Raw genomic sequence first — 27,719 nt, 5'->3', positions numbered from 1 at the left:
TAAGTTTATAAGGAGTGAGTACTTGTGCTAAGTTTATAAGGAGGGAGTACTTGTGCTAAGTTTATAAGGAGGGAGTACTTGTGCTAAGTTTATAAGGAGGGAGTACTTGTGCTAAGTTTATAAGGAGCGAGTACTTGTGCTAAGTTTATAAGGAGGGAGTACTTGTGCTAAGTTTATAAGGAGGGAGTACTTGTGCTAAGTTTATAAGGAGGAGTACTTGTGCTAAGTTTATAAGGAGCGAGTACTTGTGCTAAGTTTATAAGGAGGAGTACTTGTGCTAAGTTTATAAGGAGGAGTACTTGTGCTAAGTTTATAAGGAGCGAGTACTTGTGCTAAGTTTATAAGGAGGGAGTACTTGTGCTAAGTTTATAAGGAGGGAGTACTTGTGCTAAGTTTATAAGGAGGGAGTACTTGTGCTAAGTTTATAAGGAGGGAGTACTTGTGCTAAGTTTATAAGGAGCGAGTACTTGTGCTAAGTTTATAAGGAGGGAGTACTTGTGCTAAGTTTATAAGGAGCGAGTACTTGTGCTAAGTTTATAAGGAGGGAGTACTTGTGCTAAGTTTATAATGAGTGAGTACTTGTGCTAAGTTTATAAGGAGGGAGTACTTGTGCTAAGTTTATAATGAGCGAGTACTTGTGCTAAGTTTATAATGAGCGAGTACTTGTGCTAAGTTTATAAGGAGGGAGTACTTGTGCTAAGTTTATAATGAGCGAGTACTTGTGCTAAGTTTATAAGGAGCGAGTACTTGTGCTAAGTTTATAAGGAGGGAGTACTTGTGCTAAGTTTATAAGGAGGGAGTACTTGTGCTAAGTTTATAAGGAGCGAGTACTTGTGCTAAGTTTATAAGGAGGGAGTACTTGTGCTAAGTTTATAAGGAGCGAGTACTTGTGCTAAGTTTATAATGAGCGAGGTCACAAACCTGTACCCCTCAGCGACGTTCCTGGGCGTCCTCTGGAGGACCATGATGCGATGGCTGGATCAGCCCCCTGATGCCTGATTGCAGGGCTGACAGCATCAGCTCCTCGGAATCCTCACCAGAATCACACCAATTCCGGACTCTGTGTGTATGTGGGTGAAGCCTCTGCTCTCTGAGCAGAAATGCACACAGCAGATACCAGGGTTTCACGAAAAATCAGCTCAAACACAGAAGAGCACCCTTCTGTCTCTTCCTGTCAATACTTAGGTTCAGAAAACATTTTACAGGAGCATCGAGATCTTTCTCCCTTCCTCCCCCTTCTGGGTATCTTTCTGGGGAGGAGACAGCTGGGCTGGTCAGCCTGTGTCCACCGTGCTGAGGTCAGCAAGTGCCAGAGAGCCCTGCACTCAGGGTTTTCAGAAACCCATCCTACCCAGTGGTCAGTTCCCCAGCGAGCATCCCAGAGCGGACGCCGTGTCTAAGATTCTGTGTCCCCTGAAGGATTCTGCCTCTGTTCTGTCATCCTTGAAAGGGGCTGTGCATTTGCTGATGTGACGCGGCCATTAGCATGTCTGCTGGAGCTGGGGGCAAACATGCGAAGCCCCTTCCTGGTTCACTCCATCCCTGAGGCTCAGGAGCCTGATGCTGTGAGAGGGAGGGAGGGAGGAACTGATGGGGTCAATGAGGGGCGCTGAGGAGGACACTTAGACCCCTGTCTTTGCAGCCTTTCCGGATGCCCTATTGCTGCAGCAGAGAAACTGGCCAAGGCCCAGGAGAAGCACCAGGGCTGTGACGTGTCCAAGTCCAGCCAGGCCTCGGACCGAGTGCTCAGGTACTGGACGTGCCATCGGGATCCCTGCACAGCCCTCCCCACGGGACGGGCACCCGGACGCCCCTGAGGGGTGGCCGTGCCTGGCGCAGGGCGGGGGAGCCGGTTCAGTGAGGAGATCCCACTGGGGCCCTGAGCCCCACCACCGGTGCCATCCAGCACCCCTGGGTCTCCCCGAGCCCTGGGGGTGCAGAGGGAGCCGTCTCTGGCTCTCCTCTGGCCCTGATGCTCCAGGCCCTGGCCAGAAAGGCAGCTAGAGAATTCACGGGGCGCCCCAAGTCACTGCACCTCAATCTGGGGGAGAAGGCAGCACCCCCGCTCCAACCTTTGCGTTCCAAGGGCGTCCCGTCCTCAGATGCCCCCAGGAGGCGGGCGGGATGATGTCACCTGTGTCAACATCCCCGCTCGGCGTTGAGGAAAGCAGGGCGCAGGGGCCGACGACTTACCTGAAGCCACTTGGTCGCTGGCCGTGAAGACGGGGGTGGGGCAGAGGTCACCTGGCACCCTTCACTGCGACCTTCATGACGGCTCCTGTGGCCAGTGAGGAAGAAGCCTCGCTTCCCTCAGCACTCGTTTCCAGCCCTCGCCCAGGGGCAAGCTGGTCGCCCTCCATGTTTAGTCAGGGCCACAGCAGCAGCCCCCCCGTCCTTACGAGAATTGCACCGTGATCCCCGCAGCTGCTGGTGCCCACGGCGGGGCACACCTATGCTGGAAGGGCTTCTAGCCTGGCACTGAGGGCCAGTCCAAGCTGACTCCGGAAGGGCAAGCAGTAAGCACACACGCACACGTGTGCACACACTCGCACCTGCACAAACACGCACATCTGCACACACACACACGTACACATGTCACACACAACAGACACACACAAACACGTGCTCGCACACAGTGCCCACACGCACTCACACAGGCGCACATGTACACGGACGCCTGCACACACACACATTTGCACAGACATGCACACCCACCTACCCAGATCGAGATGCACCCACACAGATACACACACACACACGCACGAGACTTTGCTTCTGCTATTTCTTTGGGATAAATCACCTGGAAAAAGCCACTAGGAAACGATGCGAACACCTCCCTGGCTCTGTCACGTATCACTTCCCATCTTCCTGAAAGGATTTTACCATAGTCATTAAACTCCGTTTTATCTCTCAATAGAAAAGTTAAAATCTTTACAGAAAATGAGAAATGCTTCACTGGACAGAAATAAGAAAATAAAAGCCTTCTATGATCCTACTGTTTAGAGAGAAAGCTCAGTAAATTCTGGGGTGCGCCCCTCTAGACGTTTCTCCTCGAGGTCGCTGCCCACCTAACGTGTCCCCAGGTGCCCGTGACTCAGCGTGCTTACAGGTACGCCCGCACCAAAGGCGTCCGTCCCCCCTCCCTGACCCCGGCAGTGTGCATTTGGGGAGGAGCGATTAACCACAGGAGAGTCTGAGGAAACGGAGAGATGGAGGGGGGCTTCTGTTCAGGCCCCTCCCCTTGCACAGGCCCCCCAGGGCTGGACAGGTCCCATGCCCACCTCCTTTCCCCCATCCTGGGCTCGGCTCCAAGCTTGCCTCTCACTGAGGCGCTCACTGGCCACGTGGCACGGATAAGACACATCGGAAGTGACAGACTTGACCTAGTTCACAGAGAGGCCTCCTCTCTGCCCCCGAGCCTGGGCCCCTTTCTCCACGTAGTGTGATGGGAAGCCACGTCCAGTGACGGTGAAACAGGAGGCCCTGGGCCAGCCCATCTGCAGCGATGACCCTCCCCCCAGCCTTGGGCGAGGAGTGAAGAGGCAGAATGAGGACAGGCCTGGGGGCAGCAGCCCCTCAGCGGTGCAGGAGGCACGGCCGGCCAGGCTGGGCTCGGCTCTGCAGCCCCCAGGGGTGCAGCTCGACACTGATGGCCCGGCCGTGAGCGGGTCTGGAGGCCCTGGCCCGTCTGGTCACTTCACACTCCCCAAATGCCTTCACGAGGGGCCGTGCATTTGGGGTGGCGGGGGGACGGGAAGACAGGAGGAAGGAGGAGAATTTCAACCCACGATCGTTCAGCTGCTTATGCTTCTAAGAGTCTCAGGCAGGTGGCCTGACAGGTCATTGCCACTTAGGTGGGGGCTGCGGTCCTGCCCCACGCCCCCCACACACAGAGCCCTGCTCAGGCCCCAGCGCCTGCTCCATCTCGTCACCAAATGTCCCTCCTCGATGCCTCTGCTGCAGGCACCCTCCCTCAGAGCTGCTCCCGCCTCCTCAGGGCTCAGGGGTCATGCCTTCCACGCCCACGTCCTTTGTCCCGGGCGAATGGACAGTCCCAGCCTGGGCCGGCCCACCCTGCCTCCTGCTGCACCCAGAGAGGTGCTGGCCTTTCTTGTTCCTTATCGTTCAATGTTCCTGGTGTGTTTCCTGCCCCGTCCTGGATCTTAACTTTGACGAACTCCACCTTCTCCCTTAAAACTGAACGGGCTCTCATGGCCCCGGGTGTCCTCCATTCCCCAGGACTCTGAGAGCCCTTGGGCTCCTGAAACAAGATCACAGTCCAGGTGACCTTGGAGGGCAAGGCCTAAGCTTTCTTCATTTATGACCCACCCCACTGCCTGCTAAAATGCCCCAAATAATAGACATTTAACTAACTGTTACAACTTTTTGGTGATTTGAGAAGAAGTAAATAAGGTAAATTAATGATGTCAAAGTAAGTGTGTTGGTGATTTGATAGATAAACTTGTTAACATACAGAGAAGTTTGGCGCAAAGAGTCTAAGGGAATTCTCTGCACCAATTTCCTGTAAATCTAAAATTATTTTTTTAAAAGTCTAGAAGGTCCTTTGAGATAGATGGATACACGAAAAGCAAGATAGAATGTTCATGAATATGTGACCGAGAGTTCTTCCATTTAAATATTTTATTCCGCAGTGTAGAAAAAGGGATGACTCCTGGCGATGGCATTGAAGGTACATGGCAATATTTGCCAAGCGCATCAGGACACGTTCCATTCTATTGTCCAGCAGAAAACATTTCTTTGTAGCATCTTCCACATCCTTGAGACTGTCTCTCTCACTTCCTCATATTTTGTTAAGGGAGCTTCTTCTCTCGCTTCGCCCTGCGTGACGCTTGCAGCACTGTCTGAAAGCCCCACAAAAGGAGACCCAGGGATCTGAGATCCCTTCCCACATTCACTTTGCATCGTCTTCTCCACACTTTCTTAGACTCTGAAAAGAAAAAAGGGGGCAGGGGCAAAGGTTAAGTGTTTTATTTTCTGTTCTTTTTATTTCCAAAAAGTCGGCGTCTTGGCAGAAGCCAATTTAATGTTGTATCATTACAGCATGCTTGGCCTTTTCTCAAGAAAACAGAACTGGGATTTTAGCACGAGATTCCGGTTTCTTAACACAGCTAAGAAACAAGATGTTCTCGTTTTAAGATGAACCACGTCTCATGTGTGGCCGTGAGAAAGCAAGCTGTCCATTCTCTCTCTCTGCTTCCAGGCCCATGTGCTTTGTAAAGCAGCTGGAGATCCCACACTACGGCTACAGAAACAGCGTGCCCACCACCACGCCTCGCTCCAACTTGGCCAAAGAGCTGGAGAAATATTCCAAGACTTCGTTTGAGTACAACACTTACGACAGCCACACTTACGGCAAGCGGGCCATAGCTCCCAAGGTGCAAACCAGGGACATATCCCCCAAAGGATTCGATGGTAGGAGGTGCCCCCTCTTCTACATGAGCGTCACGCTTGCCATTGATAATGTTGTTGTTGTGCATATCCATTGCCTACAAACCGACCGAGCATGGGGTCGCTCGCTGGGCACCAAGGAAAGCACGCCCGCAGCCTAGGCGGGTTTCCTGCGGCCCCAGGTACCCGCAGGTGTGGGCGAGCAGGTCCTCGGAGGGGGAGGGGGGCAGGGAGGGAGGGAGACCCCTTCCCCGTCATCCCCAGGGAAGAGCGTCGTCCAGGCGCCGGCAGGTGGTGGAGACAGACAGCTGTGGGCTCGTCTGCTCCGCGGCGCTGCTGAGACATGCCCTCATCTCCACCAGCTTCCTCTGATAGACGCCCCGACACAAAGCCAGGAGAGCCGGGGTAGCTGCCCGGAGTCCGTGGTTCTCCGGAGAGTTCTGTGCTCCCTGCCTGTTCTCAAGTCGGGATGCGTGGTGCATTCATTGGGGAGATTTCTAAATTTTCATGTCTGTGGCTGCACCCCAGACCAGTTAAATCTGACTCCCCAGACGTGGTCCCTGTGGGCAGCGTTTAAAAAGTCGCTAGTGACCCTAACACGCAGCTCCCACGGGCCCCACCAGCCTTCCTCCAGTAGCTCAGACCCCAGGGTGGGGCCCGGGGCGCCTCCTGTCCTGGCTCTGTGACTCTCTCACTGGCCTCGCTCGTGGCTGCCTCTGTGTCCACCAGCAAAACAGAGCCCAGAAATAGGGAAACGTGCGCTTCAGGGGGAAAGGCCGTTTATTTTCACTCACGCATATTTGAACCCACAAGAAGGGGTGCAAACTCTAAACAGACTAGTTCCCATGTCCTCACAGAGCTAATTTGGTAAGTAATTGAAGCACAGGGGGAGACTGCGTTCTGTGACTTTCCGCATCTATCTAACCACGTTTCTACTTTCAGTTCTAGGATATATGGGCTTAGTTGGCAGATGTTACCGATGGGGATGCGGGTTGTGTACTCTGGGCGATTTAGGAGTCTTATCTTGGTGTTCTCCAGCAGAGGCCAGGAGAAAGGGTTTGGAAGATTTCGGAGCAGCTCTCTGAAAAAGATATTTAATTAAACTCACAGCACACTAAAAAAAATCCACTTAAATTGAATGCTTGGGGAGTTCCAAAACCTTTTTACAATTCCATATGAGTTGCTGCACATTTTTCTACATTATTTTAATCATTCTTTACACTAATAGCAATTAATTTGCATGGTGAATGAAATGTAATATTTCTTTGATGTATCTCAGATTGATTACCCTTGCGTGTATCAGTTCTAAATACATAGGAACAAAGATGGAAGCGGAGAAAAGGGAGTGGCTTAGGGTATGACATAATAATTGAGGGCTTTGTGGTAATAATTTGCTAACTTCAGGCTTTGTTATAACTTCATTCATTTGATGCTAATGAGGGGTCTGAAGAACTTGAACTCTTGAGCCACACAGTTAAGGTCTAAGGGTCCCCAGTTCACTGCCGTTTTATAGGGTCTGGTGGCCACTTCTGCACACGGCCTGTGCTGCTGTCCTGCGAGACCCGATTTCCTGTCCTTTCCATTGTGTTGTTCTGGTTGGACCTGTGAGGTCGTGACCAGGATCACTGTGCTCTTTCTCAGCTCTTCCTTTCGTAGCCTAGTGCTGCTAGACACGCGAATCCTCCCATGTGGTGGTTTCCCTGAAAGCGGAGGGAGCAATTGTTCCAGCCTGCTGGCTGACTACGTGCAGCTCAGCCAACAAGGCTACGGAGGGGAACCTACACATATCATTGGCCCCCCAGAAAAGACCCCTGCTGTTGCTCTGCTCTTCAGCTGATCCCCAAATTAAAAGAACACAGAAGAGACACTTCAGCGCCAGGTCTTCCAGGAACTAAGGGAAAGGGAAAGGCAGCCTTCGTGGCGTGACCGGCGTCTGTGGCCGCCCCCGAAAGGGCTGTCTCCAAGGCGTGCCCCAGGCACACGATGGCGGGGCCATTGCCCCCAAAGACAGTGGCACCTCCGCTGCGGGAGGGGAGCATAACGCCTAGGCGTGGGGCTCAGGGGCTGGGGTGCAAGCAGGACTCTTGCCCCAGGCTCTGGGGTCGTCCCTCACATTCCACCAACCATGGCCAAGGACAGTCAACAAACATCGATCTATTCACCCACGTTCTCCCATACTCTCAGCAGTGGCTATCTGCGTCTCTCATCTACCTGTCTGTCTGTCCCTCTCTCTCTCTATCCATCCGTCCATGGGCCCACTATCTGTCCACCATACGTCTATCCATTTTCTCCCTCTTCTTTCTTTATGACAAGCTTCAAGGAAGAGGCTGTGTGTAAACAGAAGACAGTGGAGCGCACCCAGGCACAGTGAAGCAAGGGGTCCATGCTGCCTGAAGGGATCAGCACGAGTCTTACCAAAGTGGTGACGTTTAAACTTGGTCTTGAGTGGAAGCTACCAGCAGGCAGGAAACCCACGAGGGAGTGAAAGCGGCCAGCCAGCTGGCGAGGCAGGACTTGAGGCGTGTGAGAGAAGGGACAGGATGGCCTGAGGCGGTGAGGAGACAACTTTGTGTCAGCCTCGGGGAGGAGGACACCAACATCGGGCATCCCGGTGCGGAGGTGACGTGGGAGGGGGCAGGCCCTGCAGGCTGCCAGCCCTGCGCCTCAGCAGCCCCTGGCTGGCACCTCCCCGCCTCCCCCCAGGCCTGTTTTATGGTGAGCTAAGAATGGCATTTCCACTTTAAAATAGATGGGGGGAAAAAAACAAAAGAAGAATCCGAATGTCAGTGTTCAGAAGCAGTTTTCCTCACCCGTATCGCTGGCGGCTGTTTCACGGAACAGCCCGACTTGCAGTTCTAGCAGGGACCTCGTGGCCGCCAAGCCTCCACCACTGCCAGGCCCTTCACAGAAAAAGCTTCTGACCAGGTCTAAGCCATCCCGCTGTGTCTCTGAGCAGTTTCTCACCACCCTCAGGCTTTGTTAAAAGCCTACGTTCTCAGCCCCGTGCGGGCCCCTCTCCTGAGCCTCCCTCTGGGTTATTCCCAAATTCCACGTTCTCCTGACCATTGTTTAACCACTCTCTGTTCAGGAAATCAACTCTGAATTTTCATTGGACGAACTGATGCTGAAGCTGAGCCTCCAATACTTTGGCCACCTGATGTAAGCAGCCAACTCATTGGAAAAGACCTTGATGCTGGGAAAGATTGAAGGCAGGAGAAGGGGATGACAGAGGACGAGATGGTCGGATGGCGTCACCGATGCAATGGATATGCGTTTGAGGAAAGTCAGGGAGATGGAGGACAGAGGAGCCTAGTGTGCTGCAGGCCACGGGGCTGCAAAGAGTCAGACACGGCTCAGCAACTGAGCAGCAGCTGCTCTTCAAAGGTCTTGTCTCTGATGCTCCCACCTCCCCATCGCCTGTGCTTCCTGCCCAGGCCTCATCACTGGAGTAGGGAGGGTCCCTGGGCGAGCCCTCCTGGGCCTCCAGGTCCCATCCTCTGGGCCAGGCCTCCCTGCCTCCACCCCACCCTCAGGCCAGCCTCTCCCTAGGAGACCTGCCTCCCCGTTCTCCTGCCCCCCACACTCACCTCCACCTCCAGAAGCTTCATCCCCAGCCATGTCCCTGGGACAGATCGCGCCTGGACTCAGAAACCTGCCCCTAGCCTCCTCAGACCTGCTCGTGCAGAAGGAGGGGTCCAGGCCTCCCCCTGCAGTGCTGGGTCCCATGTCCTATCTCCCGAGACCCAAACCCCACTGGCAGGTGAAGCCTGGGCAGACAGGAGCTGGGCAGAGGACACCCAGAGTGAGCGAGCAGGCGGGAGACCACTGAGAATCCAGCCCTGGTTTAGACGTGATAAACCCTAAACTGCATGAGCAAACTGCCTTCGGGAGGTGCGGCTGTTACCCTGAGGACTCGACATCCATGTCTCAGCTTGCTTACGGGAAAGTCCAGCCAGACTTGAGGGGGACACAGGCCCAAACGGGGGGCGGATCCTCAGGAAGCATATCTCTCTCTGTGCTCCATTTTGTCTGCCTTTCACAGAAATTCGGGTCGGAAGGCCATAGTGATCTACTCCCTACAGAAAATGGTAATTCAGGAGGACAACACACCCACGTCGTAAGAGTCTTTCAGGCAGAGTAGACTAAGTTGCAAGGTGGTTGGTTGTTTTCCTAATTCATCATCTTCAATCACTGGAAACCCCAACCTGCTGTTCCTTTTCCTGCACGAGAGGGCAGGGCACTTGAAAAGGACCTTGTCAGCACGGGTGAGATCAGGTGGACTCCTGACGTCGTAAATGCGAGGGCCTGTCTCTGGAGTGGAAGCTGTTCTGTCTCCTGAGTCCAGGGATGCACTGGCATCCAAGGGACAGGAGTGCATTTGTTTGCTGGTTGACTGGGAAAAGCTTTGATGGAAAATAGCTTTGTCAAAAGAAAAAGAAAGCACGTTTTTACTTGGTTAAAGTGGAAGGGGTCTGCCCCAGGGCTGGGAGCGTGGTAGAGCGCTGTGGCGCCCCCTGGTGTCCACGCAGTGAGCCCCAGAAGCTCTGAGTGTGCTGTGGTTCAGTTGCTAAGTCGTATCCAAGTCTTTGCGACCCCATGGACTGCAGCACGCCAGGCTACCTTGTCCTTCACTGTCTCCTGAAGTTTGTTCAGATTCACGTCCATTAAGGTAGTGATGCCATCCAACCATCTCACCTTCTGCCGCCCTCTTCTCCTTTTGCCTTCAATCTTTCCCAGCATCAGGGGCTTTTCCAATGAGTCGGCTCTTCGTGTGATTGGTCATAAGGATTACTGACACTAACAGCTTTGTAAATATTCTGCAAATAGGAAATAATGACTAAAACCAAAGAGCTTCATTATCTGAGAGACTTGAAGTACACAGACTCTCATTTGCATTTGGAGCAAAGAATACATGATTGATGGCCCGCAGGGAAAGGATGCTTGTGAAACAAATGTTCTGCTCGCCTTCCTTCTGGGTCATGTGAGCTGACGGGCACATCAGTAAATTGTCCAGTTCCATCAGCTGCTAAAATTCTGGACGAGGCCCATCAGCTTGGCATAATCCAGAGGAAGTGGAGTCTTCCCATTTAAATATTTGGTAAAGTCAGTGCCTTTTACCAGAAGTTGCGGAGTGCAATCTGTTGCAGAGAGACACGTATGCCGTTTACTTTGTTTTAGAAACTGAAATCCCCTCATTGCAAAACTAAACTTTTTTTCTTATTTATGTGGACCATATTTCTTTTCCTGAACCAGAAAAAAAAATCCCTCTTTTCACTAAAGGGAAAAAAATCCGTCCTAAGTGGTATTTCATTTCTCCCAGTTTTTAATATTCATGTTTTTATAACAAAACTGTAAACGATGTGAAGCCACAAGCTTGAGTCCTTTCGGCAAGTCTTGTGAGCTGCCGAGGGGCCGGCTGCCCTGGCTTGTTTACAGAACCCACTGGAGGTGCCCCCGCGCGGCCCCAGCCTCCCCGCCTGTGCTCAGACGGGAGACCAGGGCCCCCTGCTCTGTCTGCGGCGCTGAGCAGGTGTGCTCACGGGGGAGAGAGGAGGGAAGAAGGGCAGACACACACACAAGCGTGAGGACTGGTCCTCGGGCTTGACCGAGTCTGATGAGCAGGATGGAAGGCGTTCCTCGCACTGGGCGGGTGCGAGGGTGTGAACTGAGCCTGCGCCCACACGTGGGCTGAGCCAAGGCCGGCAGCTTCCCTGAGGCGGCTACACGTGCAGAGCCTCCCCACGCCACGTCCTTGGGGTCAGGAAAGCTCAGTCTTCCGTCCCAGGTCGGAAGGTGTCGATGGTGACAGTCCGTGCTTCATTCGTGTCGCAACAGGGCGCTTTGGGGCCGCTCTTGGGGATGCTGTGATGACCAGCAGTGATGGCTGTGAGGCTGCAGTCACTTGCTGACCACACCTGGGCGGGGCGCCAGGTTGCAGGCACCAGGATGGCAATACTGAGGACAGGGGAGCAGTGTCCCCTCCCTCTTTCGGGAGAGGTGACTTGTCTGCCAGAATGATCTTGATGGGGCTCTCACGTGCACACAGGCAGCCTTGAACAGGGCTGGAGCCCCCTCTGAGCTCCCCCGCACCTCGGCCTCTGTCAGGGTGATGGCTGAGCTCCCTGCAAAGGGGCCTGTGCCCTGTGAGGGGGTGGCACCCTGCAGACCCTGCAGTCAGCTCTCCTGGCTCCCTCGGGGCTCCCCTCGGAGTAATTCCCGCCCCCTCTGCAGGGTCAGGCGAGCTGCTGACTCCTAAGCAAAGGGCATCCTGTGTCTTTAATGACCCCGGGCACATCCTAATCAGTCATCCGTCGGTCATCTTCCCGTCCTTGCGCTAAAGGAGGTGCAAACAGCCCCGGAAGCCACCCTTGCCCTATGGGCCCGAGTGGGTGGTCGGGAGGCTGGCTGGTAGCTCAGAAGGATCCCTGAGTGAAGCTGGTGGCTGGGATGCACAGGAGGGCATAGCGGCAGGGCCCACCCTTCCCAGAGCGCGGGTGCGCGCAGACCCACGAGAGCCCTCCCTGTGCATCTGGGCCTTCTGCACAGGACAGGCCGCCCCAAAGGGCTGCTCGGCCTCGCCGGGCGGGACAGGCCGTCCAGCCTCTAGAGGGATGAGTGGGCTGCAGGCTCCCCGTCTCCCGGTGAGAGTAGGTGAGCAGCCAAAACAGGAGCCAGCCTTGGGCTGTGGTCACGCTGGTGCGGCCAGTAGCTGCCCATGCGTCTCAGTGGCTGCGCCCGAACCAGGGCTGGCCTTTAAGGGATCCGTTCCAAAGCGCCCCTGCCCTAGCCCCCTCCTTGAGAGCCTGGGTGCTCTTCCTGCGGGCTCCCGGCTCCGCCCACACAATGGGAAAGAAGGAAAACGCAGGAGAAGCCAGGCTTCTTTCAGGGAATTAGCTGGTGGCAGGTGCCCTGTCCCCCTGGGGACCGACGCACAGGTGTGGGCGCACAGGGCGGGCGGGCGGCGCGGGGCGCGCTTCTGCGGCCGCGGGCCTGGGCGGGGCCCCCGAGTCACCGCCGCGCGCTGTCTCCCCAGCGAAGCGGTACTGCAAGGACGCCAGCCCCAGCAGCAGCACCACCAGCACCTACGCGCCCAGCAGCAGCAGCAACCTGAGCTGCGGCGGCGGCAGCAGCGCCAGCAGCACGTGCAGCAAGAGCAGCTTCGACTACACGCACGACGTGGAGGCGGCCCACATGGCGGCCACGGCCATCCTCAACCTGTCCACGCGCTGCCGCGAGATGCCGCAGAACCTGTCCACCAAGCCGCAGGACCTGTGCGCCGCGCGGGTACGGGCGGGGCGCGCCTGGGGGCGGGGCCTGGCGCGCCTGGGGGCGGAGCTCAGCTGGGGAGGGGCGGGGCCTGGCACACCTGGGGCGGGGCGCACCTGGGGGCGGGGCCTGGCGCACCTGGGGCGGAGCTCAGCTGGGGGCGGGGCCTGGCACACCTGGGGGCGGAGCTCAGCTGGGGGCGGGGCCTGGCACACCTGGGGGCGGGGCGCACCTGGGCGGGGCTTCGGCCCACCCTCACCCCCACCTCCCTTCCCGGCCCCGACCCGGAGGTCCCGCCGGGCGCCCCCCGCGGCCTCCTTCGCAGACGCCCGCGCAGACCGCACGTCCCCCGGCCCTGCTCCGAGGAAGCCTGACTGCCCAGGGCCCTGGGGACACATTTTCCAGATCAGTCCACCTGTGCATTTAGGAGCACCGCCCCTCCCCCTTTTAGGACCCACACCTGGCTCCCCTCCTGGCGATCCCGAGGGCAGCACGGAGACTAGGGACCTCGAGGGGCCTTGCGCCCCCGCCCTTAATCAGAGGAGGGTGTGCAGCGCCGCGGGCGGAGGCCGCCGCGGGCGGGCTGGACCGCGCCCTCCAGCCCAGAGCTGGGGAACAAAGAAAGGGCAAAACTCCCGTTTCCCCGCGGGCTCCCAGCCAAGCAATTACAGTCAGCTTCCATTAGTTCAGAGCGCCGCAGATGCCAAAGCGGTGAGCAGGGCCAGGGCGGGTCCTCGTGACCGGCTCCCGGCAGGAGAGGGAGTCGCTCGGCCCCGCCGCGCCCGGAGCTGCCCAGAGAGGCCGCCAGGCGGCCAGGGGCCCGGGCGCTAGCGCGTCCTGCCCACGCCGGCGAGCGGGCGGCTCTCGTCTCCAGAACAAAGGGCCGTCCCGTCACCCAGCGCCGCTGGGCACGCTCCCGAGCACACCACACTGACCGTAGTTGTTAGAAATAGGTGTGATTTGTGTGAATGGAGAAAGGTCAGTAATTTTATGTCTTGCAAATGCTTTCTTCTCTATTAATATTTTTATTCCTGGATTTTGAAGGAGTGTCAGGGGCATGCAATTTCCATGGTCATCAGGGCTGCTAAAATGCCAGGCTGCAATGGAGGAAATTCTGTGGCAAGGGGAAAAACAAAAGACAATAGCCCCTTCGATTGTTTTTTTTTTTTCGCTTTATTAAATATAAATAAGACCAAGGGAATTACAGTCCGACATGGTGAAGGCTGTATTAGTCTGAAAGCTGGAAACCAGAGGTGCACTGTGGCAAGGAGGGTTCAGGCAGCATAGTGCGCTGGGATTCACCCCGTAACAGCCCGGAGGCGGAGGCTGGTGCCAGGCACCATCCCTCTGCTGTGGCATCCTGAGGAAAGAGGCGCCAGACCTTTGAGTAGGCAGCGGCGTTCGCGCCAGCTCTGACATCAAACTGCTCAAGAGAGTATGACTCTTTGGGGGAGAAAAAATGGAGGATTGTCGGGGGTATTTTGATTTTTCTTTCCTCTGTCCTCCATCTGCCCTTCCCTTCTCTCCCCATTCCCGAGAGGAGGATTCTCAGGGATTCTTGATCTGTTAAAACATCAAAAAAAAAAAAAAAAAAGAAAGAAAGAAAGAAAGAAAAGAAAGCCCTCACCCTGTACCTCTTTGGCTTTTGCAAAGCTGGGTGACTAAACTGCAGGTTTGCTGACCCTTAAGCAGGTCAGCCGTGATCACTGCTGTGGAATCGTGTTGTGCTGTGATTGCACATTTCCCTGCCTTAAAATAGAAAATCCTCTTTCTCACATATGATAAGGTTTTGTGTTGGAAAGTAAGTTCTGTGTGTGGGGTTTTGTTTTGATTTGTTCACTACTGTATTCCCAGAGCCTGTACCTGATAGGACTCAGTTTGATTCCCCCCCCCCCAAAAAAAAGGAAGTAAATTATAGTTCCTCTCCTCCATCCCTCTAAATTCTTGTATTTTCTTCATCTCCAAGTCTGGGAGTATTAGCATCAGTGAAACTAAAGGAGAATTTTAAGTCTGTGTACATTTTTACGTATATATGTATAATTTGTACACACATCCATTTCTGATCTCTTTTTGAACTGTGATAAAATTGAAATCAGGCATTTGTTTTTCTTCTGGTGAGGCTTATTTCTAAAAGCAGAGACATATTAGGGAAAAAAGATACAGATCTATGATAGTTAAGTGAGAGAGAGATGATAGATTAGTGGATAAGAGGCAAGAGAGAGTGAGAGGTGGTCCGTAGATAAGCAGAAAGATGGATGCCCTGTGCACCTGCCAGCCAGTTTCAAGCTTTCACAGCGCGGGGAGCAGGACGGATGAGGGGACCGCTTCTCTCACCTGGGGAGCTTTTGCACGTGAGGCTGCCCTGAGACATCTGAGGCTTGGATTCTGTCCTGGCGGAAGGGCTGTGGTCTGAGGGGAGATGCGTGTGGTCAGCTTGTCCTTCCATCTTGCAGAACCCTGACATGGAGGTGGATGAGAACGGGACCCTGGACCTGAGCATGAACAAGCAGCGGCCGCGGGAAGGCTGCTGCCCGATCCTGACGCCCCTGGAGCCCATGTCCCCCCAGCAGGCAGTGGTGAGCAGCCGGTGCTTCCAGCTGAGTGAAGGGGACTGCTGGGACCTGCCCGTGGACTACACCAAGATGAAGCCCCGTAGGATGGACGAGGACGAGTCCAAAGAGATGACCGTACGTCCCCTTCGTGGACCCCCGCCCCCGCCCACCCAGCCCACCAAGCGGGCACCGCTGAGGGAAAATGCCGTGGGTGCACACCTTAGCAAAAAGGGTCTTTTCCCTTTAAATATGACTTTTAGCTGACTGGAGCTTAGAAGACATTTTTGGTTAACCCAGGAGAGGTTTGGGAGTAACATTGATGAGAGCAAAACAAACCATTGACTCCTTTGAACGATGAATTTTATTTTCCAACGAGTGTGTTTTGTTGCAAATGATTTCTCTAAGAAAATGTGCGAACAGCTTACCGATTCATTTTTCTGGGTGATAAATTGATAGAATGCAGGGTTTTCCTTGCAGGCAAGGAATTATAAGAAGACTCTTAAATGCTTACATGTTTAATTCTGTGTTGCTAATTCGCTAGCTCCTTGAAGCTAGGGACAGGGAACTGAAAGTGAAAGTCACTCAGTCCTGTCTGACTCTTTGTGACCCCGTGGACTGCAGCCCACCAGGCTCCTCTGTCCATGGAATTCTCCAGGGCAGAACACTGGAGTGGGTAGCCATTTCCTTCTCCAGGGAATCTTCCCAACCCAGGGATCAAACCCAGGTCTCCCACATTGCTGGCGGCTTCTTTACCCCCTGAGCCCCCAGGGAAGGACGGGGTCTGTTCTCCAAAACACCCAAAATATGCAGAGGAGCGCCCTGGAGCCTAGAATGAATTATTTTTGTGTAGTCACCCAAATCTTTGCTGACTACAGCATCACCAAAATACCTATGTCAAGAATGTATTTTTGAAGTAGTTACAATTTTCAAATTCAAATCATTAAAATCATTACAGTTTTCTTTAGGCTAAGAAAATAAATGAAAAAAGAATTGTTATTAGACTGACTTTTTCTCCAGTGTTCAATTCTGAAAGTTATGACATCTCCTTTATTCCCTGAAAAATGAAAATTCTTTTTGAACACAATAGGGAGACCACCATCAAAGCGATAGCATCTTACAGAAACAGAGAGGTGGATAAAGAGGAAGCATTAGCCACTTGTAGGAATTGTCAGGGAAGGTGCCTGTTTATAAGGCCGTTGCATCTGAAGCCATTGTGTTTATTCTTCAAATTGATTTAAGTATCCAGGAGAATAGAATCTGAGTGGCAAGCTAAATTCCAAAGGACTTTTTCTTTCCTACAATGTTAAATCGTTACTACCAAATAAGGTATGGTAGTTGAATCTCTGAATTTATTTTAATTAAAATTAAGCCCCCGTAAAGACAGCAGCTTTGCCCTCGTCAAGTGTCACACAAGGGAAACCCTGCACTCAGGAAACACATTTGCTGAACATCGCCGTCTATAGGAATTTCTAGGTTACTGCAAAGGGCCCCTCTTAGCCAAAGAATATTCTATTAAAAAAAATTTTTTTAATACTGCCTGACTAAGGTCCGTCTAGTCCAGGCTATGGTTTTTCCAGTAGTCATACTGGTTTTTCCAGTATGGATGTGAGAGTTGGACTGTGAAGAAGGCTGAGCGCCGAAGAATTGATGCTTTTGAACTGTGGTGTTGGAGAAGACTCTTGAGAGTCCCTTGGACTGCAAGGAGATCCAACCAGTCCATTCTGAAGGAGATCAGCCCTGGGATTTCTTTGGAAGGAATGATGCTAAAGCTGAAGCTCCAGTACTTTGGCCACCTCATGTGAAGAGTTGACTCATTGGAAAAGACTCTGATGCTGGGAGGGATTGGGGGCAGGAGGAGAAGGGGACGACCCAGGATGAGATGGCTGGATGGCATCACTGGCTTGATGGACTCGAGTCTGAGTGAACTCCGGGAGATGGTGATGGACAGGGAAGCCTGGCGTGCTGATTCATGTGGTCTCAAAGAGTCCGACACGACTGAGTGACTGAAATGAACTGAACTGAACTGAACATGGGGTCGCTAAGAGCTGGACATGATTGAGCGACTTCAGTTTCACTTTTCACTTTCATGCATTGGAGAAGGAAATGGCAACCCACTCCAGTGTTCTTGCCTGGAGAATCCCAGGGGCGGGGGAGCCTGGTGGGCTGCCGTCTGTGGGGTCGCACAGAGTCGGACACGACTGAAGCGACTTAGCAGCAGCAGCAGCAGCAGTAATTTAAACTCACAGCATCAGTCTGCGTTGGTCTTCCCTTGCCTTGGGACTTACAGCGTGTAGAATACTTCCGCAGTGTAGAACGCTCAGCGGAGATTGCAGGCGCCCCAGGTATCTTTGCGCGTAACGCTTAAGCTCTGCCTGTCGGTGCTGGATACAGTGCTGTAGGTCTTGAACCCAGGGAGCAAGGTCCACTGAGTAGCTGGTTTGGCTGCCCCGCCGCTTCTCTGCCCCTCCTGTCCGTGCAGCTGCAGGAATTAGAATTTCCGCACTGAACTAGGGGTTTAGAGCAGGTGGTGAGAAACAAGTGCCGCATGGACCAGAGATGCTCTTTGGATGAAACTGGGTTTGCATCCTCGCAACGAGAGTGTGTTGTGATTTTAAGGGTAAGGTTGGGACGGGGCGGGGGGTGGGGGACGGGGGTGGGACACAGCCTCCGGTCTGTGTGTCCAGTGTCTTCTGTGGCCCTGAAGCTGTGTTTCACCCGCAGCCAGAAGACTTGGACCCCTTCCAGGAGGCCCTCGAAGAAAGAAGGTACCCAGGGGAGGTGACCATCCCGAGCCCCAAGCCCAAGTACCCCCCATGCAAGGAGAGCAAGAAAGACCTGATAACGTAAGCACGGCGCGCGGCGGGGCGGTCGCTCCCCCGAGCCCCTCCTCCGGCTCACCTCTACCCGGGTCTGTATCTGCCTTGCCGTCTGAGCATGCGACACGCACAGCGCGCAGGTGTCCCCAGGGGCCGGGCGGGCGGGCGGCAGGCCAGCCGTGGACGCTTGTTCTGAGCGCTGCTCTGTGCTATGGAGGCGCCATTTCCATGTGACCCCGTGCATCTGCAGCTTGGCTCCAGGCAGCTTAAACCCCGTGCAGACATTGCAGCTAAACTGGAAACAATGAAACCTTTTTCAAGTTTTTTTTTTTCTTTTTGGGAAACATGCTTACTACTTGGCTGTTTTTGTTTTTGTTTGGTGGCAGATGTCCAACACCAAGGTGTGATGGGAGTGGTCATGTGACTGGTAATTACGCCTCACATAGAAGGTGTGCCTTCATTTTTCTCATGGTGGATTCTGTCTTTTCAATTTATTGTTTTCAGCTTACCTCAACAATGCTGTCCCAGTACAAACGTTGACTTCTGTGTCACCCCTTCAAGTGCTATATGTTGACCTGCAAAAGCACGCTGATCGACACGTTCGATACAGTCTTTTATCTCAAAGCAAGCTACCTAAATTTGGAATATGATTTACAGACATTGAGACCAAAGAGCCCAAATATTTGAATCTCACTTTTCGAATGGTTTCTGCAAAGACATGCTTCCTTAAATTTCTATGGAAACATGAATTAGTTCGTTGCACCAGCAAAATTCAATGTACAGCACTTCCCCATCGCTTTTCTGCATCCAACCTTTTGATTTCAGTTCTGTGTTGTGTCTGTTGGGGACGCACGCTGGGCCGCGGGGCTTCTCACTGGACTCTCCCGGCCTGTCTTACAGTCTGTCGGGCTGCCCGCTGGCTGACAAAAGCATTCGAAGTATGCTGGCCACCAGCTCACAAGAACTCAAGTAAGATTTAACAAAAATCCTCTCTTTCTGAAATCTGTTCACTTAGTGGTAACAAAAGGGGTGTGTCGTTTGCAAAGAAACATGTGTTTACCAAGCCACCTGTGTGCACCAGCGCCTCAACTCAGCACGCGTGAACATTCTTGAGGATTCTGGTCACCTGTGTGGGCTATCCAGCTGCCTTTTCCCTCTCGTTTACCTCTAGCTTTTTCTTATCGCATCCTTTCCGTCTCAAATTTCCTAAAGCATAGGTATTTTCTCTCCAGACATGCATGCCCGTGGAAGGGGAGTTTTACAGCGTTACCCAGACTTTAAGGAAGTGATTGTCATGTGAAAAGTCAGAAGCTGATTTTTTTAAAAGTCAGTGCTTAATATGATCATTTTTAGGATGGATATTTAAATAGGATGAGTAATCGAACCCCACCATGATCCTAGCTAATTCCTCCAGTGCACTGTGGTCGTAGCTACAGACGCTCATCAGGGCAGCCATAACCCCACTGAGGCTTCACCAGCACTCACAGCGTGGCCCCCTCTCCTCTGCACCTGTAACTGTCTCTGGGTTTTCAGCGTGGGTCTGGTCGGCCGCATCCACACCGCCAGACTAAGGGTTCTCTTCTCTGTGTCTCTGTAGATGTAAGTAGGTAGATGGGCGTATTCACATTCAGCTCCTAGGCAGGTTTTGAAAGAAGTCAGGCCAAGCCCCAGCCCGTGTATTAAGACCTGCTGCCATCTATTTGGAACGGACATTCGAGTATCTGTCAGGAGAACAAGGGCAAGACGAGCTTTCCACAACCTGATGAGAACCAAGATTCTCCAGTCATCGTTTTTAATTACCTAGCCTTTTATAAAAATCATCACGTCAAATTGCTTGGCTTCCATTTCATTTGGAAAGGGCTTTCCTTCTGATGCAGAGAAAATTCTGCTTTCAGACCCCATTGGGCTCCCTCCCCCAGGACCCCACCCCACGACAGAGCAGGGCATCGGTCTGTGGGGTGCAGGCCCTGTTTCACTCCGTGTCGTTTCTTACAGGACCCCTGTCCAGGGCCCTAGCGCCATAGGCCACCTGCTCATGTTCAGTGACCTCCTGAACTAGCCCTCCCGCCACCAGACCCTGGAGTTCTCTTCGTGGCGGCCTGTAAACACCGGGAGGGCAGCCTCTTGCTTGACGGCTGTGCGGTCTGTAGCCGTCCACGCAGTGCCTGGCGGACACGTAGCTTAGGACCTCAAATGGACAGCATTAGCAAGAACCATCCAGCCCGCTCTGTTAAGACCTCCTTTTCCGTGGCTTGAAACCATGTTCCCCTCACGATTGAAATGGGGTTAACCGTACTCGGACCTTGGCTAACACCGCGGCACACGGCGACTTCCACCTGCCTCTCGCTGAGGAGGGCGTCTCCAGTCCCAGCAGGCCAGCTGTAATCGGGACAGCCTGGGGACAGCTTCCTGGGAGCGCGGCTTCTCCTTGGTGGCCTCCAGCTGGAGACCTGAGCAGGCTTCCGGAGGGTCTGGCTCTCCTTGGTTTGCCCCCATGGCCTTTGGGCTTAGATGGTCGTGTTGATCTGAAGCTCCAGGCAGACCGGCTCCTCCTCCAGGGTGGGCACTTCCTTCTTGCCGCATCTCTCCTTGGAGGCTGGTGTGATATCCACACCGTCAGCATCTTCAGAGGGGGCCCACCCTTCACAGCCTCCTGTGCAGGGTGGACATCCCTTGCCCCCTCCCTGGCCCTCCCACAGAGGCCTTTCCTGCTTCCGGCTGTCTAAAAGCCTCCGTCACCTGTGACTTGTCTTTGCAGCAAGTAAATCCCGTTTCGACTGACCCTTTTCCCGGGAAATCCAAATTTGACAAGTTTTCTGAAATACCCTGTTTCACCTCCACGTCTACTATAAATAATCTGATATTTAAACATCTTTCACTTGATGGTGAGTCTTTCTCAGCTGAGGACGCCTTCGATTATGTCGTGGCTTTTTCTCGCTAATCTTTTAGAGGATGACGCTCCTCCATCTCTGGCTTTCCCTGCAGCCGCAGAGGCTCTCCCTGCACAGAAGCAGAGATTAATCCTTTGAGGGTTTGCAGCTGCTTCCTCTAGAATAATTCACGCACGTGCCCCTCTACTAGCTTATTCTTTCCACGTATATTTTCAGCGATCTGGTTGATTCTCGCCGCACAGCCTCTTACCTGGTTAAGAGTGTGTGAGTCAGTGTCATACAGACACCTTTGGGTCTCAGTTGCCTCAAAATTTGTTCTCTCTTCTGCATCAGCCAAGAAACAGAAGCTTCTGAGAACGTTCCTCTTGTCACTTCTAACGTGGACTTCTGTTAGTTGGCTGTTAACAGGACATTCTTGATTTCAAACAGGCAACGAGTTTTGCCAGATACACTCTGGGTCTCGGGTCACCCATCCTCTTGAACTTCGTGAGATGACACTTACCCAGAGCAGCGCGCATGGGACAGTCTTAAGAAGCAGCCGATCATTTTGTCGACTTGAGTACAATATGTAAACTGAACGTGTATTAAAATGTAATGTGTCCGTGAATATCATTCAGACTCTGCAGCTATTGCTTTCCCATCCCTGGTCCATGGGCCATAGAGGGCAGGTCGGTGACCAGGCAGTGAGGCAGGTGATGGCCTGCGCGAGGTGGGCCGGAGGCAGGCGGGATTCCGCAGCCTCCCAGGCCGACGCTTATGGCCGAGTGTCCCCCACACCGCCCCGCCCTCCGTGAAAGGGCCCCTGACTGTGACAGCCTTTGAAACCCCTGGCAAGGGGAAAAAAGGGAGTAAAATCGTCCAAACAAATGTGAATTTTTTTGGTGAGTACTCCACCTAATGTAAGTCAGCTCTGATGCTGAAGGGGAGTCTCTTCCCTAAAACTTTCCCTGGCTGAGATCACCTGAGCGTAGCCACAGAAGAGACCTCATAAATCACATCACATCATCCTCAGTGTTTTGTTTTGTTTTGCTTTAAACAAACCACATCCTCCCAGCAGGAAGTTCTTTTTCCTACTCCCCAGTGCAAGATCAGTGCAGACACGGGCATGATGTGAGTGTGTTAGCAGCTCTGTGACCAGTTTAAACTGAATCAAAGCTGATTCAAACCAGAAGCAATTGTCTCTAGTAATGGGCCCCCAAACTGGCTCCTGTTTACACTTGGAGTTGGGGGGACACATTAGACCCCGTTGTTGCGTGAGTCTTTGTCTTCCAGACCCAGGACCTCTGTGGTGTATGCACGTCCTGGCAGGAGAAGGAACTGTCGCCCTTGGTCCCCTTTCCTGCTGACCCTGAACTTGGACTCAGTCCTCGGGGGTGGGGGCCTGCTGACCCTGAACTTGGACTCAGTCCTCGGGGGTGCGGGTGAGCCTTCCTCTTGGTCTCTGCCCTTCAAAACATCCTCGTGCGTTCTGTCCTCCTGAGGCACCTCCCTCAGGTATTTTCACCTTAGACATAGGAATTTTAATCATGTACATCACATAACATTGTTTTTTAAAACCTGGTTACGTTTATTTAAATTGAAGATTAGAATTCTAAACTTGAGCCAAGATACGACTTTTCTCTAAAGGGTACTTGTTGCTAGAACTTTCGAGGATTTCCTCATCAGCTGTGGATGTCGTGCAGGTGTTGGGAAGTTACTGGGCGGGACCAAGCAGAGCCTCGGGGCCCTAGCTCCAGTTGTTCCAGGTACAGGAAGTTCACTCACCTTCACCGCAGGCCGAGTTCTGAGAAACGGTCCTCATTTCTAGCACCTTCCACCCCCTTGGTCCCCAGCAGTGTTTCCAGGGAATCTCATTTCTAGCACCTCCCACCCCCTTGGTTCCCAGCAGTGTTTCCAGGGAACTTTGTGAATCACTCCTGCTGTGGACTCGAACCATCGCCTGCACAGAGGGTGTGTGTCTGTGTGGAAGGAGGCACGGGACCCCCTGGACAGCTAGCTCCCCTCAGCAGAGGTCGTCTTGAGGCCTCAGCTCTCACGTTGGAGGAGACAGGGAGCACCCCTCGGACACCCTTCTTTCAGTTCAAAAATCATTTTATTCTGCAACAGCAGAGCCAGCTGAGTGCCCCACTGCATGCATGAGGGTCTGTACGGAGGTGGCCTCAGGCCCCTGGGGTCACATCAAACCACAGACAAGACCCACCAGGACCCCGTGAGCCCAGTGAGCCCTGAGATTTGCAGGGCTCCCCGCCCATAGCAGTACCGCGGATGGCGGAACAGGCCCCCTCACGCCCGTGGGGTGGTTTACACCCTGTGAGAAGGGGGAGCATTGGGCCCACCTTGCAGGTGTGGAAACTGAGGCTGGGTGGTCGGCGGCTCAGTAAGTGGCCCAATTGCCTTTTCCACACGTCATGCTGCCTTTTCAAAATTAGTAACCCTGTACTGGGTCTGGCTTTGGATGAAGAATTAAAGGTTTGTGCTTAACTGCGTGGACATCCAAGCTCTGACTTTCTTCTTTCTTCGGAAGGTTTCAGCTTTAGAGCTCATGCAGTTTTCTCACGACCCACAAGGGGAACTAAACGGGTGTCCGGCCCGTGAGGCGAAGCTCCCAGGTGGGGCCTGGCAGTGGCTGTGGGAGACCGCTCCCGGGGTCTTCTGTCATCCCCGAGGGCCTCCCCCACCGTCTGTGTCCCTGCGTGTAGAAGGGTGATGGAGTCTGTGCGGAGGCATTCTTCTAAAAATGTCCTAGGAAACGCAGCTTGTTGCAGGTGCCTTGTGTCTCACCACGAGGAGGGCCAACTCGCAGTGCTTCACATGGGAAATGGAGGGGGCGCTGCTGCAGTAAGAGGGCCTCAGGACGGCTCCAGTTACACACAGGCACACACACACTCACACACTCACACACATGAACACACACACGTCTAACAGAGCAAAGCCGCCCTGCGCAGCTGCAGGTCCCGGAGGAAGGCCGGGGCTGCTCTCTCTGTTTCCGGAGCAGACTGTCCCGGCCACAGTCAGCCCCGGAGGGCCTGTCCAGGGGTCGCTGGCCCCGTGGACCGGCGTCATGGGACTGTTTGCGCTTACAACCAGAATTGACTGGCCGTAAGAACTCACATGTTCCAAGAGCCTCCCTCCTGTTCCTTCTCTTTCTGATGGCTGCTATTAGGCCCATGTTACTAAGGGAGAGACCCAGTGGTCGGGTTTGGGATTATGTTTTAATCACCTTTAACCGTGCTCACGCGCGAGTCAACCAAAAACAGGCGAAGCGAAGAAAGGAAGACAGAAAGGCGCTGCTGTGCCTTCCCTTTGTCACGGGAGCCACTCTTGCAGAAGCGCCTGGAGCGCCTCTGGCAGGGCCTGCGATGCGGTCTGGGGTGTGTGTGTGTTCTCCACCATCTGCCAGGTCTGGAGGCAGGTTACGAGGAAGGCTGCAGCATGAAAAACCAGGCTTAGGTTATCAAAGGAAGGCTCGGATGTAGCAGCAGACTCTGTGAAAACAAAGCACGGAGCGCCGCCTCTCCCGTCAGAGGCGTCAAGTCCTCATCTGTGAAATGGGCGCGTCTGGCGCCCGGCTCACTGTTGACACTCAGTGATTGACGTCACCACCGTGGCAGCACACACACGTCCCACAGTTCAGGGTAGACTGCTGGGTTTTCTGGCAACATTAAGCAGAAGGAAACTGCAAGCACTAATTTAATGTTTACCAAATGACTTTGTGACCTCCTTGGAATAAGGAGTACTTCAGTTAACTCTGAACTCTTCTGAGCCTCCAGCTTTGGAGAGCTTTATAGCAGGTCCTTTAATTTCGAAAGAAAAATAAGGAGAGGAAAGACACTGCAGCAGTTACATCTGTTGGAATGCCTCGGGTGAGGGATGTTGCAGATGGGGGTGCCCAAGGGCTGGGTTCTCCCTGCCGTGTTCCTATGTGTGTGCGCCTGTGCATGGGTGCTGTGCACGTGTGTATACATGTGTGTGTGCACGAGCACGTGTGTATTGTGTGCAGGGTGCACATGTACATGTGTATGTGTGAGATGTGTGTGCCTGTGTGTCTGTTCATGTGAACACATGCACATGTGTATATGTGTGAGCTCACATGTATATGTGTGAGCATGTGAATGCATGTGTGCCTTGGGTGTGTGTGTGCATAAGCATGTGTGAGTGTGGACATGTGTATGTGTGAGCGGGTGTATGCATGTGTGCCTGTGTGTGTCATGTGTATGCGTGTGTGTGATCATGTGTGCATCTGTGCAAGTGTGCGTGTGAGCATGTGTATGCGTGTGTGCTTGTGTGTGTGTGCATGAGCATGTGTGCATCTGTGCGTGTGTGGGTGTGTACATGTGAACACGTGTGTGTGAGAGCATGTGTGCCTGTGCATGTGTGAGTGTGTACATGTGACTGTGTGTGTGAGCATCTGTGCATCTGTGCGGGGGTATGTGTGTATGCATGTGTGCCTGTGCGTTCGTGGGTGTGTACATGCGAACGTGTGTGCGTGAGCATGTGTGGGTGTGCACGTGTGTGCATCTGTGCGTGTGTGGGTGTGTACATGTGAACATGTGTGTGAGCATGTGTGGGTGTGCACGTGTGTGCATCTATGTGTGTGCGGGTGTGTACATGTGAACATGTGTGTGCCTGTGCATGTGTGGGTGTGCACATGTGTGTGCATGTGTGCATCTGTGCATGCGTGGGTGTGTACATGTGAACACGTGTGTGTGTGAGCATCTGTGCATCTATGAGGGTGTGTGTGTGTGTGTGCATGTGTGCCTTGTGTGTGTGGTGTGTACATGTGAACATGTGCGTGCCTGATCATGTGTGCATCTGTGCATGTGCGGGTGTGTGCATGTGTGTGCGTGTGTAGGTGCAAGCACGTGCGCCTCTGTACCTGTGCGTGCGCGCTGTGCACGGGTGTGTCTGCACAGGTGCTCTCGCTCCCGGTTGTTGCCATCATCAGGTGTGCAGCCTCCTGCTGCCCCGAGGCCCTCTGTGCTCACGTCCCCTCAGTAAAAAGGGATGTTGTGCGAAGTCCTGAGCTTCGAGGTGGAAGCAAACACCGGGAGAGGGCATTTCCTGGAAAACCATAAACCAAGCTGGTCATTCTTTCATTTCAAAAGCTTGTAACCCACATCCAGAGATAAGGCCCGCCCTCTCTGCCCTCTGGCACCCAGGCCCGTGTTCACAGCCACCAGGGAGAGGGCGGGGAGTCCCGGCAGATGGAGTGGGGGCCTGGTGGGAAAGCCTCCGGCAGACAGGGACCTGGAGGTGGCCTTGGGGGGTGGGGGCATGGTGGGGCTGAGGGGCTGGGCAGAGCTGAGGGTCTGAGGGCCCCAGGCAGGGGGACTGGAACCCTGGGCCCTGCAGTTCGGGGGGTGGGGGGCGGTGCAGAGTGGAACCAGCCATCCAGGCTACCCTCCTGGGTGCCAAGTGGATGCCCCTCAGTGGGCCCTGGCCCAGCTGGCAGTCGTGGGTTCCATCCGGGACCACACTTGAATCAAGCCTCATCGCAGACAGTCATCAGGAGCCTGGCCCCTGGCCTCCCAGGCGCCTTCTCTGTCATAATCAGGGATGTGCCAGACAAGCCACGAGGCTGCCCAGAAAATCTGGTCTTGTCAGCCCCAAGAAATTGAATCTTTAGGCTGTTTCTTGGTGTTTCATCATCCATTTTCATCAGAACTAAATGAAACGTAATTAATGAGGCCAGATCCCCAACCCCTCTCTGCTCAGTCACACAGTAAGTCTTGTGTGGAAGCCCTGTAGGTCTGAACGGGTTTCATCGGGGCCCCTGGCCCAGGTCTCTCATCGAGCAGACCCTCACCCCCGCCGCCACTGGTAGACGCAGCATCCTCTTCTGTTAACATGGGGGTGGGCCCAAGGGCCCCACATTTTGCGTCACCTTCAGCCTGCTGTGTGCGCTGTCTTCCAAGAGGCCAAACCAACCTCTTCTGCCACCTGGACAGCCCGCTTGCTGGCTGTCCACAGACCAGCTGGCAGTGACCACTGAGTCTCACCTGAGAAACAGGAGCCCTGAGGGACAGATCCCCCTCCTGGGGAAGGGGCTGAATTTCTAATGGCAAAGTTGGCCTTGAGCTTTTTATGTTTTTTATTGTGACACACTTGGGGAAGATTTAAGTCCAGAAAAAGGCCATGAGGAAGACCTTTCTTAAGACATATTTCTGAACATTGCTTTCCTCCATTTTGAAATGGTAACATTTTAACACAGACATCAGACTGTACTGAATGATATTAATTATTTCTAAATAAATAGAACACAATTTGTAATCTAAGCTAAGCTAAAATAGCCCATGCTATACAATCTATTTGGAGAAGGCAATGGCACCCCTCTCCAGTACTCTTGCCTGGGAAATCCCATGGACGGAGTAGCCTGGTAGGCTACAGTCCATGGGGTCGCTAGGAGTCGGACACGAATGACCAACTTCACTTTCACTTTTCACTTTCATGCACTGGAGAAGGAAATGGCAACCCACTCCAGTGACCTTGCTTGGAGAATCCCAGGGACGGGGAGCCTGGTGGGCTGCCATCTATGGGGTCGCACAGAGTCGGACACGACTGAAGCGACTTAGCAGCAGCAGCATACAATCTGTTTAAAAATTACTCCTTGAATACATTTAATTTTTAACTGCAAGATTAATCTTCTTTGTAAAATTAAGAATATAAAACATACAGCATATTTGGTGCATGTGAACAAAAGGAAAACAATGACTTTCCTTATAATTTCAAATACTGCAGCTTTAAAATACGTATTTAACTACACTGTATGTCAGTGCGTGAACACA

The 27,719-nt window shown here is 53.4% G+C and overlaps 1 protein-coding gene across 20 annotated transcripts in view; it reads left to right on the top strand.

Moving 5' to 3' along the window:
• MYT1L (myelin transcription factor 1 like) overlaps positions 1 to 27,719 on the top strand; it is a 403,728-nt gene that overhangs the window by 318,839 nt on the left and 57,170 nt on the right. For 13 of the 20 annotated variants that reach the window (XM_060410777.1, XM_042242758.2, XM_060410779.1 and 10 more), the window contains 7 exons: positions 1,643 to 1,750; positions 5,222 to 5,433; positions 12,443 to 12,693; positions 15,129 to 15,362; positions 17,949 to 18,070; positions 18,430 to 18,492; positions 18,944 to 19,012. In XM_060410777.1, the coding sequence (XP_060266760.1) occupies positions 1,643 to 1,750; positions 5,222 to 5,433; positions 12,443 to 12,693; positions 15,129 to 15,362; positions 17,949 to 18,070; positions 18,430 to 18,492; positions 18,944 to 19,012 (1,059 nt within the window). The remainder of the gene's footprint in view (positions 1 to 1,642; positions 1,751 to 5,221; positions 5,434 to 12,442; positions 12,694 to 15,128; positions 15,363 to 17,948; positions 18,071 to 18,429; positions 18,493 to 18,943; positions 19,013 to 27,719) is intronic. The other 7 variants (XM_027964033.2, XM_027964034.2, XM_027964032.3 and 4 more) reach the window with 1 other exon arrangement.

Source organism: Ovis aries, chromosome 2 (genome assembly GCF_016772045.2).
Source record: "Ovis aries strain OAR_USU_Benz2616 breed Rambouillet chromosome 2, ARS-UI_Ramb_v3.0, whole genome shotgun sequence".
Lineage (NCBI taxonomy): Eukaryota > Metazoa > Chordata > Mammalia > Artiodactyla > Bovidae > Ovis > Ovis aries.
The sequence above is the reverse complement of the archived record's forward strand: the minus strand, read 5'-3'. Positions and strand labels throughout refer to the sequence as shown.